At 38.8% G+C, this 17902-nt stretch overlaps 2 protein-coding genes across 2 annotated transcripts in view; one reads left to right on the top strand and one right to left on the bottom strand.

The window, feature by feature from the left end:
* Positions 1-3645: 3645 nt before the first annotated feature.
* dct (dopachrome tautomerase) lies at positions 3646-7578 on the top strand. The gene is made up of 8 exons (XM_034561417.1): positions 3646-3931; positions 4034-4333; positions 4823-4923; positions 5641-5807; positions 5926-6105; positions 6189-6324; positions 6425-6626; positions 7403-7578. Exons 1-8 carry the CDS (start codon positions 3646-3648, stop codon positions 7576-7578), a joined length of 1548 nt encoding a protein of 515 aa, XP_034417308.1.
* A 2538-nt stretch (positions 7579-10116) lies between these two features.
* LOC117750270 (glypican-6-like) overlaps positions 10117-17902 on the bottom strand; it is a 69344-nt gene continuing 61558 nt past the window's right edge. Inside the window, exons 7-9 of the mRNA XM_034561416.1 lie at positions 12430-12566; positions 11278-11453; positions 10117-10676 (exon numbers count right to left, since the gene is read on the bottom strand). Coding sequence (XP_034417307.1) covers positions 10471-10676; positions 11278-11453; positions 12430-12566 — 519 coding nt within the window. The 3' untranslated portion in view covers positions 10117-10470. The remainder of the gene's footprint in view (positions 10677-11277; positions 11454-12429; positions 12567-17902) is intronic.

Below are 17902 nucleotides of genomic sequence, written 5' to 3'. Positions count from 1 at the left end.
AATAAGATTATTTTCCAGTATAATCCAGTGTTTATTAGTATTCTTATTACTGTCAGTAAATGATGGATATTTACAAATATGTTTCTGGTCTCATCTTTATTTTTAAACATGTAAAAAAATGTATAATATTATAATAATATTTAACTTCTACTATGTATTCTTTGTTAAGTGTAAAAATGCTCAAATATAAGGAATCCATCTTAAATCAAATTGCTTTTGGCACTTAAAAACTCAAGACTGTAGCACATGATTGCAGTATATGTTGTATGTTTATATAACTGTGTGAGTTTGGATTGAAGGTGCTCACTCGTGTAATTTACTTACTCCTAAATTAGTTTGCTAAACCTTTAAGCATGTATGTTTTTTCCCCCTCATTTTATAGCACTTGATTGTATCTTGCCTTTAATTTTATTTATGGATTATGCTTTTTGCATGCAAAACATACCATTTTCCAAAACACGATAAGCCATGACTGTGATGAATAACAATCAAGTAATTGGTAAATTGGTCTTTTTTTTTGTTCACCTACACACTTGCAGACTTTTTTTTACGGACATAAATGTGAAATTATTTCCATAGAGGCATTCCATCTGACTTCTTCCAGGAATCCGCACACTAATCCCGTTGAGTGCAGTGAACCTCACACAGCCTGTTGTGTGGAGGACTCGCCGGTCACACATGAGTTTTCTCATGAGGCCATGTTTATGTCCGTCTGTGAGCAGACTGTCATTTTTATCTGAGACTTAAAAGGCATTTTGGACTTGGACACTGATTCTAAATCTGACACGTTTCCAGTAAGATATTAACCTAAAAAAGAACATTGAATGTGATTTTCTTTTCAAATTTAAAATTCACACAGATTGAAATACATATTTTTTTTTATCATGAAAAAGCTCAATCGTTATTTTCATGCATTTACAGTGAAATAATATACTGATATATATGTAAGCAGGCAAACTGACTATATGGAAATATTTGGCACATATGACGGACGCATTAAGAACAGCTTCATCCGTTAAGAAAATATGATAGCAGGGGAGGGACACATTTCCAAATGTTTATGTATCACTTAATCTTGCCTCAGTTAAGATGTATTTAATGTACATTTATCAATGCATAGTTTTCATTACAACAGTAAAGTTGATTGGAAAGCGCTTCATAACTTTCTCTTGGATGCAGTGGAATACAGACTCCCCTTAAATGTACTTAAGCTAGCAGCAGTCACATGCCGGGCCGGCAGAATGCATCAGGAGTGTGATGTCGAGGAGATAAAGCTTTAGGAGTTTCTCCCATTATGAAGCTTCTTTGATGGATGTGGAGCTCCTGCTCCTGAACAAAGGATGCTTAAATAAAACTATTGCTGAATCCTATTCATTTATAAAGGGCAGTGACAACAAATCAAGGTCAATACTCCACAATCTTCCTCTACTGAATAAAACACATGACCAAGTGATTATCGTTTTGGTCACAAGTACAACCTTATGGATGCTCGAGTATGAATGTGTGTGAAGTGATGGATTTGACCAACATTTGTGTTAAAAACAAACAAAATAGTAATGAGAAATGAAATTAGCATGAGTTTAAACCATTGTGATTTCCCGGCCAAAAAGGAAATTAATTTAATTCATAAAACACAAATAATACAAAGACAAATACAAAAGATAGAAAAGAAGAAATTATTTAGAAATGTATAAAAACTGCATCCACCTCTCTGAATTCAGTTTTAAATGTCTAATATTCTGTAGTTTCACAGCTGTATTGATAAGACTATTGTACACATGACATCTATTCATGTATCCTCATCACAAGGAAGTATGAAGAACAGCATCATTCACTCAATTCTTTGAATAACTCTGACGCAGTTTTCCACAAATCATTAACGGAGGAGGAATCTTCTGCCTTTAGGGCATTTTAGCTGCTCAGACTCTTTCAAAGAAACTCAATGTTGAGCCCTTCAAAGACCACACCGGCAGTTTGGTACTTTTATTAGTACAAATTGAAACATCTTTCCATCACTTCTAACCATCTCTAAAGGCACCACGTCTGCTTAAGCTGTTGTTTAATGTTCATTATGTATTACAAATGTCAGTACTTTGAAACAAAGCACTATTATTTACCGCAATGAGCAACACATTTCCAATATTTTCTTAAAAACTTGTTTTTAGGAACTTAACTTGTGTAGTTATTTATTATTTAATTCTGTGAATTACACAGACAGTATCAAACATTCACAAGATTGACACGTGTTTCAGTAGGAATTCAGCAATTTAAAAATACTTCATTACAAGTAACACACATGCATTCAAATACTACTTAAAAACGTACAGCTGTATTATGAGTCAACTATGTTAAAGTATCAAAAGTAAAATGTAAAAGGTTCTCTGTGACCTTTTATGTGATATATATCATCACATGTGACACTATGGGATTGCTCACAGTGCGAATAGCATTTACAGTTGGATGGTTTAGTCAAGTGGTTTCCCACGAGCCTCCTCATGAAGGTCACACGTAAATCCTGAGAGGTGGTGAGACAATGGGCTATTGTATTATCTTTTTTTATTACTTTTACCTCTTTGGACCTCAAACTGTTATTTTAATGAAATCATTTAAGAATGTCAACGTCTGTTTTATAAACGCATCATACGTTTTTTATGTAATATCTCAATCTGAAAAGTAACTAGCTGTCAGATGTTGTGTAATAAAACGCATAATATTTCACTCTGAAATGTATTGAAGCTGAAGTACTTGTGGAAATACTTCATTAAAAGTTCAAGTGTTTCAGAATTGCTCTTTTCTCACCTCACAAGGACAACACACAATGCCGGCTAAGATCTGGGGTGAAAAGTTTGATAAATGAAACAAAACAGATGAGAATAGACCCACTAAAATAACAAGCTCCAAAAAGAAATCTGAAACCTCTACCTTCTGGCTGGATTAAAGTGATTAATCCTCGAACAACATTTATATAACAGATTTACAGAAGGGGCTCCGGATCTGAAGCAGATTTTTCCAGATAGTTCTTTTATCCCAGTAGCTGAGAAGGACTCAACAAATCCATTAATTTGTTTTGAGACAAAGCTTCTATTTCAAATGTGGTATCAGAAGTATCCTTAAATTGTGTTTTATTCACACATCAATACATAGTTATGTTGTATTTGTGCACACGCAGCTGTACAGTCGGCTCAGTTTGACTCAACTCATTTTCCTGTTTCTCATTTGAGGTAATACATTTGACACAATCTAATATTTTTGCTACAAAGTGTCCATACAACTGTGTAGTACCTTCAGGCAGTTCCTTGGTATTCATCCAGATCTTAGTGCAGCTCACAGCTCTGCTGTCAGGTGATGATCACAAGACTGAGGGCTTAATCCTCCTCAGCTCTACAAAAGCAAGAACATACATTAGAGGCTTTCTTAATGTGCATGTAACCTACTGGAACACAACATGATTTGGCTTTAAGTGTTGTTTCCACACATGTTAAAACTATCGCTGAATCTAATCTGAAGATACACAGCAGGGGACCATAGCAGACTGAGATTCCACACTCTTCTGGGGGAACTAATCGGCCGTATTCTTGCTGAAAGTTGACGTACACGGACTGATTTGTCACCGCTAACTGGAGGAAAACAAACAGGTGAAACAGGATGCGCGCTCTGGCTTTTGGTCTTCTTTATATGCTCCTCTGGCTTGAGCCTGCAGAGGCTCAGTTCCCCCGAGTGTGCTGCACAGTGGAGGGGATCGTGTCCAAGCAGTGCTGCCCGGCTCTGGGCTCAGATTCTGCCGATGTGTGCGGCTCTCTGTCCGGCAGAGGAAGTTGCTCGGCTGTCAGAGTCGACAGCAAACCCTGGGGAGGACCGTACAGGTTGAGAAATGTGGATGACAGAGAGAGGTGGCCCACTAAATTCTTCAATCAGACTTGCAGATGTACCGGTGAGTCATGTGCACTTGTATTAAACATTTCACTGTGTATTCACAAAGGGTCAACAAAATCAATATGATTTTGATACATTACGTGCGGTCTCTGCGTTTCAGGTAACTTTGCAGGTTATGACTGTGGGCAATGCAAATTTGGCTGGACCGGACCAAACTGTGACCAGAGGAAAGCCCCCGTGGAGCGGAAAAACATCCACTCGCTGACCCCCGAAGAGCTGCAGGAGTTCCTCAATGTCCTGGAACTGTCTAAGACCACCACCCAGCCAGACTACGTCATTGCCACCCAGCATTGGCTGGGACTACTGGGACCAAATGGAACTGAGCCCCAGTTTGCCAACATTTCCATCTACGACTTCTTTGTCTGGCAACATTACTATTCTGTCCGAGACACTCTTCTGGGTAATTTAGCACCTTTAGTCTCTGGGTAGTTCATGTGATTGACTTTATTAGGAACATGATAGGAATACCAGGTAAACAAAAATATTAGGAATGTGTGTACTTTTATCAAAACTAGCTCTGGTAATTAATTGTGTAGCACTATTCAAGAATGCTCCAGGCATTTCAAAATAATATCAGTTCATATGAGATGTAGACCTAATCCATGACACTTTTGACCACATACATATGAGGTATATTCAGATGTATAATGGTATAAAACATTAAGGTATTGTTTAACATTAATTTAAGAAGGGCAGCAAATTGTGTTTAGATTTTTTTTAACTGTGACTTTAACGATTGAATACATTTGCAAGAAAAGAAAAGTAATTTGTTAACTCATAAACAAATAAAACAGTATTCATATGTATTCGACATACATGAGTGTGCAATGTGCACATTATGGCCTCGTGATCACAGAGAGCTCACCAAACCCTGTTTTCTTCCCCGTAGGCCCCGGTCGTCCGTTCAAAGCCATTGATTTCTCACACAAAGGACCAGCATTCATCACCTGGCACAGGTATCACCTCCTCAGCTTGGAAAGAGAGTTACAGGTATGTGTAATCTTCTGAAAACTAATTGATTTTTGGCATGAATGGAAGGGATCAGAAATAATATTTTTTAAATGCAACCAAGCAGTTGGGAATATACAAGATTGTTGTCACATGTGTGACAATGTATATTTCTCAGTTGGGGTGCTCTTCTTTTCATAATATTATTACCGGTAGTTATATAACATTTGTTTATCGTAAACTGCAATTATTAGTACATAAGAATACCTTGGAGATTATGTCCGGACCACAGCTATATAAAAAAAGTGCTATATTTCCTCCATTATTTAACCATACAGTTTATCAATCGATAAGATGCATTCTGAAAAGCAAAAAGTTATTGTATCGAATGGTTGATGGTAATCACTCTGCTCCAAGAAGCAGGTAACCCTCCAAAACGTTATTTGTATCATACACAGTACAAGAGTTGTTTAATGTCACATACTGTCCATTATAATGTATTCTTGAATGAATGTGGAAGGTTTTTAAGACGTAAATAATGGGTGCAAAATATAAAAAAATGACAGTGAGAGACAGGAAAGCTTCGGGAAGAGAAGATAGATAGAGGATATCTAGATTTGCGACTGGATCCAAACTGAGGAAGTCACAGTTCCAGTGTTGCAATCAGCGTTTGTATATTGGCCATGTTGATGAACCAAAATAAACATATATAAAAAAAGAAGTCAGGTAATACCAGCAAAATGTGTCCATTGCCTGCAGAGATTGACTGGCAACGAGAACTTTGGGATCCCATACTGGAACTTTGCCACGGGGCAAAGGGACTGTGATGTTTGTACTGACTCTCTGCTGGGGGGCCGCAACCCAGACAACCCGTCCCTCATCAGCAACCAGTCCAGGTTCTCCAGATGGGGGGTGGTATGTGACAGGTTAGCACAAAACACTGAAGGGGAAACATAATAATTCTTGGTTGGATTATGATATAATTGAAACTGTTGAGCTAATTAATTCATGTTTTTATTGGTGGAACATTTCTTTTATTTCCAGTTTGGACGAGTACAATCGCCTGGTAACTCTTTGTAATGGCACCAGTGAGGGATCCATTCAGAGAGGGGTAATGGGGGGAAGTAACATGTCTCTGCCCACCATGACTGACGTCAGAAGCTGCCTTGGAATCAGAGACTTCGACAGCCCTCCATACTATACCAACTCCTCCTCTAGTTTCAGGTACAACTCCACTATCATAGTATGAAACATACACCTCCTGTGTATTTGCACAACTACTGTTTAACAGACTTTGTGACCAACAGAAATGCTCTCGAGGGGTATGAAAAACCAGATGGAGAACTGGACGAATCAGTCAGTAACCTTCACAACCTGGTCCACTCCATGCTCAATGGAACCAGCGCTTTGTCTCACTCTGCAGCCAACGACCCCATCTTCCTGGTCAGAGTCTGATTTTAATGTTGTAGCCTCAGTTAACGCGGTAGAGCTGCTGTTGGTAAAAAAACACGGTGTTTTTTTTTTACGGCTGTTTGTCCCGCAGGTGCTCCATGCTTTCACCGATGCCATTTTTGACGAGTGGATGAAAAGATTCGTTCCATCCAACGCCACCTTCCCAGATGAGATGGCCCCCATTGGTCACAACAGGGACTACAACATGGTTCCCTTCTTCCCTCCGATCACCAACGAGGAGATATATGTTTCGTCTGAGCAGTTGGGATACTCTTATGCCCTTGCCCTAGATGGTGAGCTAAAATAATTAGTTTAAAGTTATAGTTAGATATTTTGGGGAATACGTTTCACTTTCTTAGCGCTAGATGAGGAGATCGACTCCACTGTCATATTTGTCTGGTAACCATGAGTCTATCTTAGCTTAGCTTAGCATATATACTGCGAAGAGGGAAACAGTTAGCCTAGCTCTACAATAAGTAACAACATATTCCTCACAGCACCTCTAAAGTTAACTAATTAGCAAGTTTATTGCACTGTTATCTTTGTTTAATCCAAACAACATCTCAAACTGTTCCTTTAAACTAATTGACACCCACCTGACCTCAAATAGGACTACAAGGGTATACGGTTGTCTCTGAAGTTTGTTGAGCTCTGACAAACATAAAAGTTCATCGTTTTCATCTATGAGACAGCTGACAAAGTAGAGCAGAAACACGTCTTATGAAAGAATTACATCATGCTTTCTCATTGTTATTGTTTTAGCTAAAATACATGCTTGATAATGGCACAACCGCTACTGTTGGGTGGTTCAGCGTTTTAAATTTGCCATCAGAGGGCAATTTTTGTTGCAAACCACAGTGAGGGCTATTAAATTACATTTGAAGTCAGAAGTTGTAGTTAATCGCTGAGCAATGTTGAGTTGTTTATGACAATGTGTAGTCTCATAAAACCTATCAAATCCCCATTCTAAACATCTTATCTGAACAAAAGTGACTGATATTTTCATTTAGTTTGTATTTTTTGCTGGAAAGTATCCTTGACTATCTCCACCTGTGCTTCATGTTTACAGACGCAGATGGAGGGCCGGCTGTGTTTGTGCTGGGCTCCACTCTGGGGGGAGTCTTCATTGGTCTCCTGGCGCTCGCCCTTATCTTTGTGCTCTACCTGCGTCAAAGGAGAAACAGAGGCTTTGAACCTCTGATAAAAGCAGACTTCACAAATAGAAAGTACACAGAGGAAGCCTAGATTTTCTATGTTGTTCTGGAAAGCGCTTCAATACTTATACAAACCTGAGAGAGATGAAGCAGCTAATCACCAATATTGTGTATGCCCATAGTATACTGTGATGCAAGAGACGAATATGAATCCTATCTACAGACAATTTTTTTAGATATCATATAAAACACTTGAGTGTGAGTCATGTAATATCCATTGAGACATATTATTAGAAACGTCCCAGGACCAATCAAAATGATTGTATACTTCAAGTGCTTTAGTAGCATTTTCTTTTGTTATCTTAAAAAAGCACATAATTTACATTTTTGTGCACATTTTACGACACAAATATACAATACATATCTATTGGAATGTTTTAATAAATATTTATTCTCAATAACAGTAACAAAACACGAATGCAATCATCTCAATTGCACTGGAAAACAATAAGGCATATTTGCTCAACTGGTTCTTCGCTTTTCTTCATTTGAAATTAGATTCAAACGGCAAACAAACAAACTGACTCACCGCATTACGATTTGACTTCGTACAGAAATGCGTCCATTGTAAAAACAAAAAAGAAAAAAATTGGATTTACAGCCTTTCCTGCTAATTATATTTTTCAGATCATTTGTCTCTCCAGACATCCATTTTCCATATTTTATTGCAAAAATATTACCATTAAAAGTTCAATGATACAAAACATAAAAAGGGCATCCTGTAAGATCAATATTCATAATAAAGAATCCTTTTAAATGACACCTTTGACATATTTTCTCGATATTTTTTTGTTCGTGCAATGAGAATTGCAAACGCCGACTTAAATGCAAATAAAGAAACGCTCAACAAGTATTCTCTGATATACTGCGCAGGGCATAACACTGGTTTACTCCTTGGATATGTAAGCTTAACCGGCCTGTTGTTATGTAGTTGACGGGCTCTCAGAGAACAGTGGACGTACATACGGGCTGGTTTTGTCCGCCCCCCTCAGCAGTGCCAGGCCTCTCACATTCTCTGTAAGTACGCTCTACTGAGGAGCTTCACTGAAGCATTCAGGCCTGTCCGCTCTCCACAGATTCTCATTTCACAGGTGACTGTGGTCGGCTTCCAGTCCGTCTTTGCTGCAGACACAACCATTCAAGCTTCACAGATACATCTAGAGGCCCTTTCTTTGCATTTCCTGTAACCACTTGGTGCTGTTTGCAACTTCCTGTCTTTATAATTTCCTTTAACCACCCTTTAAAATACCTGCGGTAATACATTTGCAGAAAATAGCAACAGTTAACTTTTTTTTATTCCTGCCGGATAGCATTTCAGTTTTCGTAGCGTTTTAAACACCACAATGAATTGTAATAGCTATATCATCCACACTGTGATAGCAGTTACAGGATAAGCGTTGCATATTCAATCACGCATTGCAAAAGTGCCACCTTTCTTTGTTCCTGTATGCAAATCAAGAATTCCTGAAACTTAAAAAAAAAGGTGTTAATATTTGTGGCAATATTGGTAGACCATTCTGAGGATGCAGAAGAAAAAATTGTAGGCTTCAATTACTGGAAATTAATCTAAAAAATTGCAGCAGCAGACTGTGATGGTGATTCTGTATTGAAAGGGAGTGCTTTTCATTCTGCAATGTCCATTTACACATTTACAGACCATGGTCGTGATTTTCAATTACTGTCCCTTTACAAAGCTTATTAATGTCATCAGAGTATGTTTTACATATCTTTTATAAATGGTTCATTCGATTAACTCTTTCCTGAGGGGCTTTGCGTGCAGATCAATAGTGCTGGTACGTCGTTAGATAGAACTTAGACACTGGGTGACTAACCCTAACCCAATGGAGACATGAACCCGTATTGATAAGAAAAGAAAAGAAATATATTATCGATGAATGAAAACATATGTTATAGTGAGGATTATATTTAGTTTAGCCCACTCAGACATTAATTACACTCCAGGACATGCACCCCACAGCACCATAGAACCAGCATCACTATGAAGGCTTCACTGCATATTGGTGAAACCTTCTCTGTTTGTCAATAATCGCTCCACATTAATTCTGTCTACTTCTGAAGCCAAGCTTGAGAAACCAGCATGATATGAGAATATTGTGCAGATAATACATTTGTTGCAAGGCAAATGAGTATATAAAAAGTAAATCTTATCCCTTTTAGCAAAATGTGAGTTTTAGCACAAGGCAGCTGTTGAACACAGCAGGCCCATGACCAACCGATGCTCTACTTAACCTAACATCTTGTCAAATGTCATGGTTGAGATTACTGAAGAATAAAATATGAAACAACATGATTCAGTGGTTGCATCTGCTCCAAAAATCAATAATTGGCACATGATTTAATGACAATGGAACAAGGATTCAATCAAAAAAAGGTTGAAATCGCATGTTCCCGAATTGTACGTCATTTCCCCTTGTATCGGTTTCGTAATGTAATGTCAACCAAATATTAAACTTCTCTGGCCTTTTTTTTAGGTACATCAAACAACCACATTCTCAACAATTTTCAACACACAAACAATTTTGGCATAAAAAAAAAAAAGAAGAAAAAATCAAAACAATCAAAGTGCGTGTTATATTTTTCCACATGGAGACCTACATTAATACCTGCCATATGTGCAATAAATCTCTGAAGCAGAGTTTGTTGGGTTGGCATCAGGTGGTGAAGTGATGCCATAAAATGTCAGGCCCAAGGATGGCACTGCACGATCTTTGGGAAAGTGGGAGATCACGAAGTATGACTGCTCTTTTTCAGTCCTGTAGCCTCCAGACTGGCAGCCTGAATACTGTCTGCTTGAGTGTAGCTCCAATCTGCCTGAATAAAAAAAAAAAAAACTGCAAAAAAACAACAACAACAACAACAACAAAAAACTCAGCATGTCCATGTGTAACCGGTTCCTCCACCATTATCTCCATTGTCGGTGGAGTGCCAGGGCTGAGAGGGCCAACATGGTTGCCAGAGCTAGAGAGGGTGCAGAGAGCGGGGCAGAGTCGTCCACAGGCCCGCTCCGGTCGGCTTCCACCACCGGGCCTTCGGTGGCAGCAACGTCCACGTCTGTAGGGCAGACCTCTGTGCAGCCGCTGCCACTGCCTGAGCCGCTACCTTCATCACCTGCAACAACAAACACAAGCCAAACTGAGCACATCACAACACGACCACATTTTACAATCGTGTACTCTTCTTTAAAGCTACAGTATGCAACTTTTTTTTCCATTTCAAGTTAAGCTGAACACACAACTAGATACAATACAGTTAATGGAGGTGCAATAAGAAAGAAAAAATGGCATATACAATAGCAGTTTGTATCTGTATTTGACTCTCTGTAAATCCCAATTTGATCCTTTTTCTGTGGATGGATGGGCCTTTTTGGGAGTGGATTTAAATGAAGGAGAATGGCGCACACCCACTACGCTGCCTCCAGGTTTTCACATACTTTGATGAAGACTGGTGGCATTTTGTTTTTCTACACACTGCCTGTGTTACTCATTTGCTCCTTCAGTGGCTCCTGCGGCTTTACTGATGTTGATTACCTCCACTTCAAGGTTAGGTAGTATTTCAAAGTAGACAGCTTATCAAGATGAGTGACAGGTTGGATAATTGACCAAACAGGGTGGGGAGATCAAGACTAAAAAGACATTGCCCTCCTTAGGACAAAAAGTAGCATGTGTCACATATGTGTGTGTGTGTGTGTGGTACATGGCAAATTGCTTACTTGAGTCTTGAAAGTAGATGTCATTGCCGTTGTAGGCGTTTTTCAACTTGTTGGTCATCACCCTCAGAGCCATGATCTGCTGGCGGATGAGTGTGTCTGGGCGGGTGATGTCCACGACCACCTCAGGATTATTCACCTGGTGGGTCAGTCCATCCTTTTGAACTTCAGGGAAGTACCTTCAGGTTAAAAATACAACAAATGGAATACGTGTCTTGTTTTTGAAAAGGAGCTTGTTAAAAAGGACGTGGATTCTGGTGAGGGCTCATTAGTCAATGATAAAGAATATTTGTAACATTAGACACAAATATTTTTTATAATTCAGATACAGCACATGAGAATATTCCTCTGGGGTTATAACATTTGCAAAATGTTCCCCAATCACGCTTCACCTAATTATTCTGAAATATTTGTGAGATATTTTCCCAGGGAAAACATGTCAGCTGCCTGCATTCCTGTCTGATCCATAAGCAGCAGGCCATCATGTGATTGTCTCACACAACAGCATTAGTTTCCCCTAAGCCTGGGTCACTCTGGGGACGACACACCTCTTGACATCCCAGCGACTTACTTCACATTTGATGTTTTCTTTTTTGGTCACAGAAAATGGCAGCAGCTACCGATATACAAGGTTAAATTATCAGCTTCAAGGGTTATTTAAAATATGAATGCCGATAATAAATCATACACGGTATGAATAAAAGTAGCACAAATCAATTGACTGTGACCTCAGCCGTTGCTGCGGGCATTTTGAGCCCTCATGCAAATGTTTTCCTTGAAAATGAAAATCAGATTATTAGGGACGCAGCATGCTGGCTGGCCATGCTCAAGAAAAATGAAAAACACTATTCCATAACACAGACTAAAGGGAAAAAAATCATTTAAAAAAGCAAATTACACTGTATCGTATACTATATTGTAATCAGGATGATTAACTCTTGTATTTAAGAGACCACTTCCTTTTGTTTAGTTGACAAACAAAAGTAAAAGTATGCCAAGCTTTTGCACGGTTGAGTTTTAATCAGGGAAAGTAAGTAATCCGGTCCTTAATTCTAGGATTAGACTGATTAAGACTAGTTGAGTTTAACATACTTTGGACTTCTAAGTAACCTTTTGTATTCGTCTGCGCTAGCCCTCGGGCCCTGGTGCACTCACCTGCCCTTGGTGTGTCCATTCCAGCACTCCTCATCACTGGCATTTCCAGCGGTCACTCTGTCCTCCACACACATCGCCTCGGGCAGGTTGGACCAAAATTTCTTTGACAGCTTCAGTTTCTCTTTTATGTCAACCACCTAAGCAAAGACAGGGGTTGTTACAGGGGGGGGGGGGGGGGGGGGGGGAGAGAGATCAAGTCTGTGTTCCAATAGTTGCAGCCTTAAGAGTCCACGCTGAAAATGATACACACATATATGATGACATATAAGATAAAAGACAGATTTATTGGACATTTGTACACAATATTTTTTAATTATGCATTGTTTATCAAGAGTAAACATACCAATGCCTTTTTTTCTTTTAAATGTTGATGACACACTTCCATTCCTTTATTTATGCTGTAGCCCTCAAAGTATTACAACCATATTATACATATGACAAATGGTAACTGAGCTTAAGTGTTTTTAAGCTCTCCGCCACTCGGTGATACATCTCGTTTGTAAACTCATTATAAAACTGCCCCATCGTCACTTATTACCACATCTTATCAAAGGGATTATAAATCTTGGGATTTGACCCTGAGACATCTTAACTCCCCCCAAAAATTATTTTGGGATTTAATTTTCCCTCCACGTTGACTATCGAATGTTTGCATCACGAAAAAGTGAGACCATGCAGGCTCGCAGCAATAATTTCAGCTTGAATGTCAGACTTAAATGCTCCTTTGCATCCCGGCCATGTGACACAGACAGATATCGTTTCCTGACTCGAGCCTGTTGAAATCCAATCTTTCATCAAACACAGAATTTGACATATTTCACTGAAGCTGAGGGAAAGCCTGATAGCAGAAGGTTGGCCCCATTATCTTTTTCCGTCTGACTTGCTGCTGGCTTACGTGAAATTGTAGTGAACCTGAGCAGAACATGAAAGGTGCTGTACTGACTGTGTGACGCTGCTGTAGGCCCCGACTCTGCTTTTGATGTGTTAATCCTGTCACACTGATGCCAAAGCACTTCAGCAGCTCTGATGCTGCCCAGAGGGTCAAGGCTGCACTCAATGCAAGAGATTGACTGGCAATGTTTGACTAAACCTCACACATTAAGTTTAGTTTAACAAGTGAGAGATTCGCCCGTTTTTCTCAGGATCTGCTGGCAAAACCTGGCCAGTAAAAAGTGTGAGTCAAACTGGGAATGAAAAACTCACCTTTAGGTAATACAAATATTTAAGCAGCACCTCCACTAAACACGGCGCTGCCATGTTTCAAATGACTGGAAATAGAAGGTTTTACTTATTTAATGGGCTGAGATGACAGACAATGTCCTCATGATTATTACAAAGTTGACACAAAGCTGTACTCAACCATGTATCCGTGACACAGAGTGAACGTTTCCTATTTCAACCGACCACAACGAATACATCTCTCAAACGCAACTCTCTACTGAGACAGATAATTGAAAGAAATTCACAGGGAACCAAGTAAGCACAAAGGGAACCTAAAATACATCAAATGTTATGATGTTTAATGGAGAAAATGTAATCAGAAGAGGAAAGGTTGGGCTTTCTTTACACAATAATCAATATTGTGTAAATATGGGAAAAGCCTGCCTCTCACTTCATTATGAATAGCTGGTACGACTGCAACAAGCAGCCCTGGCATGCAACCAGCTGCTGTGCACACTAGATGGCACTATGTCTTTTAAGAAAAGGGGAGACAGATGAAAGAAATCAGGCAGAAAATATACAGAGAGTGAATTAAAAAGGGGGAAAATACATTTCAAACTAAAACCAATTATGTTTACTAATGATGTTTCTTTCCTACCAAACTTCAAATTCACACACATCTCCATGTGGTCTAACATAGAGCGTGTAATCGCCATGGAAACCGAGGAAATTAGGAAGATCAATAAAAAATTAAAGCTGCGAGCAGCATTGATCGGGCCCTCGACAATTCACGCACGTCGAGGGTACTTGCTGGACGCCGGTTCGCGTGGCCGAGTGTCTGCGACCGTTGGACCAAGCGTCCACGAGTTACGAGTTTTTTTGTGTGATGGAAAAGCATCTTCAATTCGTAAATGTTAATCACCAAGGATTTTAGACCACTGACCACATTTGAAGCCTATCCGATGATTTGCCTAGGAGGAATGGGCTAAATTATGAAAAGAATCACACAGAAATCAAAATGGCCGACTTCCGGTACAGTTTGGAGCATGCTCCCAAGAGACTTTCCTCTTCGCTTACATGTGTTACATATGCCTACCAAGTTTTAGACATGTAGGCCAATTGTAGCACTGGGGCTGCTTAAATTAATATTTGTAGGGGGCGCTATGACTAGAATTCGAATTAACATATGGATTACTTCAGGGTAAGTATGTCATGACATATGAGAAATATGGAGCAGATTTCATAATGTATGGCCGAGTTAAAACAACTTCCATTTTCATGGCAAATGGCGTTTCTTTGAAATAGAACCCTACTCACATAGTTTTTAATTTTTAAAATCCTTTGATAACTTTTCATGGCTAAGGTCTCTAGAACACGTAACCCGATTTTGAAATGAGCTCTAGGAGGAGTTCTCAGTTTTGCGACATCCAAAAAAGTGAAAAAAACACGAAAAAAGGCTAAAAATGGCGATATTGAGCAACTGACTGCAGCGCCCCCTAATGTTCAAATATTATGAAAAAATCAGGGTAGGTTAAGGGATACAATGTGAACATATGCAATTTGGTGAGGACAGACCAAGTCATTTGGAAGTTATGGGTCTTTAAATATTAGGCCACACCCCTTTGATGTTAATTGGACCATATCTTCTGAACGCAATGAGATATCAACACTATTTTCTGATGACATTGAACCAATAATGAACCAAATAACTTTTCGTCAAAATCGGACCAAGGGTTTAGGATAAAATGGAAAAACGTGTTTTTTACAAAATTCAAAATGGCGGAAAATCTAATATAGCGCATTTTATGGTCCCCTTGAACATATTTGTAGAGCAGGTCCAAGTGGACATGTGTACCAGATTTCATCGCCCATTGCTGAAAAAAAGTATTAGCTTTTCCAACACAAGGGGGCGCCACCGAGCTAATTTTTCGACTTTTTCCCGACAACCTGACCGATGACTATTATCATGAAGTGTGATAGTATCAATCCATGAAGACATTGAAGGTGTTATTAGTGTGTGATACCTGTAGTTCTGTATTAAGGGCTGACAAGGCAGCTGATAGAAGCATTTACTCACCTGATGTGCAAGCCATGCTCCTTTATATTATATTTTGTTCCATCAAAGGAGCTTGTAAACTTAAGTAAAATATGAAAGCATTGGCAACATATGTGTCGTAACGTGTCACAAGTGCTGGACTTCTATTTACATTAACTGTACACGTCTTTTTTCCACTGACGCAGTATTGACAGATGAATAACGGATTTTGTTTTCTTTCATACCCACATACGAACATATTGACACACACACTGCCACTTAACACATACATGTGCTTATCGTATAGTCAAATAAAAAAACATGTATCTCCAAATTCTGTGATTTTAAATTTGTATAGATAAAACTGAAGGTTTGTTTTTCCCCTTAACGGTTGGAAATTCAAAAGAGATTTAAACTAAATTAAGCTTTTAAAAGCCCGTTAGACCACCTGAACAATGTAACACTACTTTAAGTCCCCATATTTAGCAAGAATGTGCTGTATACAAACATTTAAACAACATAACACAGTTTGATGGAGTTGTTGAATATATTTTCCACTTCCACTTTTGAATAAAGGCTTTACATGACCGTGCTCTCTTTCTGTTGTATGCATCACATCATCTATATTCTATATTTCTTTAAGGCATGATATATAATGTTCTCTGCAATTTTATGAAAAGGCATGCTGAGCAATGTCTAAATAAACAAACTGGAAGACAATATTCAGTTTTACATTAAGGACTATGAAGGTTCTCAGTCATCCAGGTAGAGTAGTACAATATCTAGAAGGTCGAAGGGTAACTGGATTTAAAATGTAATATTATCAATTTTATTTTATTTTCATCATTATAAAATAGATAATCCGTTTGCTTTTGACTTCCAGTAGAACTGCTAGTCTTTGGCTAGATTTTCACATTAGGGAATAAAAACATTGAAAATGCTTGTAAATTTATTTATGATGTTTCACATTTTGAGGTTTCAGTGGAAAATTAAGATATTTGTCTCACATATTGCACAATATACTGTACAATCATATCAAAACAATAAATAACTCAGTTTCACAAACAGTGGTTCCTACTGAAGATGTAAATCTGTAAAAACAGGTTAGACATATATAGTTTTATTGTTTTTTTAACAGCTGGGCACTGTCGTTTTTCATTACTCAAACAGGAGTAAATTAGGCTTTTGTTGGGGACTATTTTCAGCAGCGGAACAATACACATTTGGTGCCCTTGATAAGCAGCAGGACGGTGTTTGAGAGATTGTCTCAAAATAAAGCACACAAGCCGTGTTTATTGAAGGAACGTGTTACCCGGTGCGGCAAATTGATAGGCTTTTAATAGTTTTAGGACAACAATGCAGCTCTATGGCACAGAGGAATACTGTGAGATATATCAAACTTTTTGCTCCAAAGATCAAGGATTAAGTCGTCGGTTTCTGCATGTTGATGCCAAAAACACAGAATCTCACCAGACTCATCTGTTAAAATAACTGGTGCTTAGCAAAATCATGTAGAGATTCAAGATCAAGCATTGATTTTAACCTGTCGGATGAAAAGCTGCAGTGAGGTTTCCTTTTGCCAACTCTTCCTTTACTCATGATTTATTTTTTTCTCCTTCGCCCTCCCTCTCCCTGCTTTCTGTCATGAGGCGCAGATGATTTAATACCGTTTCTCTCTTATTCTCAGCCCCTTTGCTCCTCTGGTCTCTCCTCTCTTTGGTCTTTCTCTCTGGTACCACCGTCCTAAGTGAAAGTGATGGTTTCATGGCTAGCTGGTCCGTGGTCTTAAGACAAGACTCCTCTTCGAAAAAAGCTTAGTGAAAAAATCCCCGGGTATTTCTTTCTGTAATACAACAGTGTGCACCCAGTCATCTCTGGATGGCACAGCATCTGTACTCTTCCATCGTTTCTCCTTGAGTACCAACATGGAAATGAGCTGTAGAGCATGATCATAATCACTCTTAATTTGTCTGCCACCTGATGTATGATTCATGTTCTTATAAATATCAATTACATCATCAATGTAATCAAATTAGTCATCTCTGATTCTTCTCTCTATCTGTGCTCTGTCTGTCTCCTTAGGAGCAGGAAAACAGGAAGTCGACCCAGCAGCTAAACCTCGATGGAGAAGATTAATCCAGCAATAAACAGCACTGAAACATAGCCCATAATGTATTACAGCTCACACAGCTTAGTGTGACATGATCCAAACATAGCCTTTACCTTTATCTTTTCTTTTAACCATGAATAAAAATCCACCCATGCAGTACAATGTTT

Source organism: Cyclopterus lumpus, chromosome 21 (assembly GCF_009769545.1).
Source record: "Cyclopterus lumpus isolate fCycLum1 chromosome 21, fCycLum1.pri, whole genome shotgun sequence".
Taxonomy (NCBI): Eukaryota; Metazoa; Chordata; class Actinopteri; order Perciformes; family Cyclopteridae; genus Cyclopterus; species Cyclopterus lumpus.
This window is presented reverse-complemented; position numbering and strand designations above follow the sequence as displayed.

Coding starts and splice junctions, on each gene's coding strand:
- dct (XM_034561417.1), top strand. CDS start 3,646: ATGCGCGCTCTGGCTTTTGGTCTTCTTTATATGCTCCTCTGGCTTGAG. Junction 3,932..4,033: donor TCAGACTTGCAGATGTACCG/GTGAGTCATGTG, acceptor TCTGCGTTTCAG/GTAACTTTGCAGGTTATGAC. Junction 6,627..7,402: donor TTATGCCCTTGCCCTAGATG/GTGAGCTAAAAT, acceptor TCATGTTTACAG/ACGCAGATGGAGGGCCGGCT.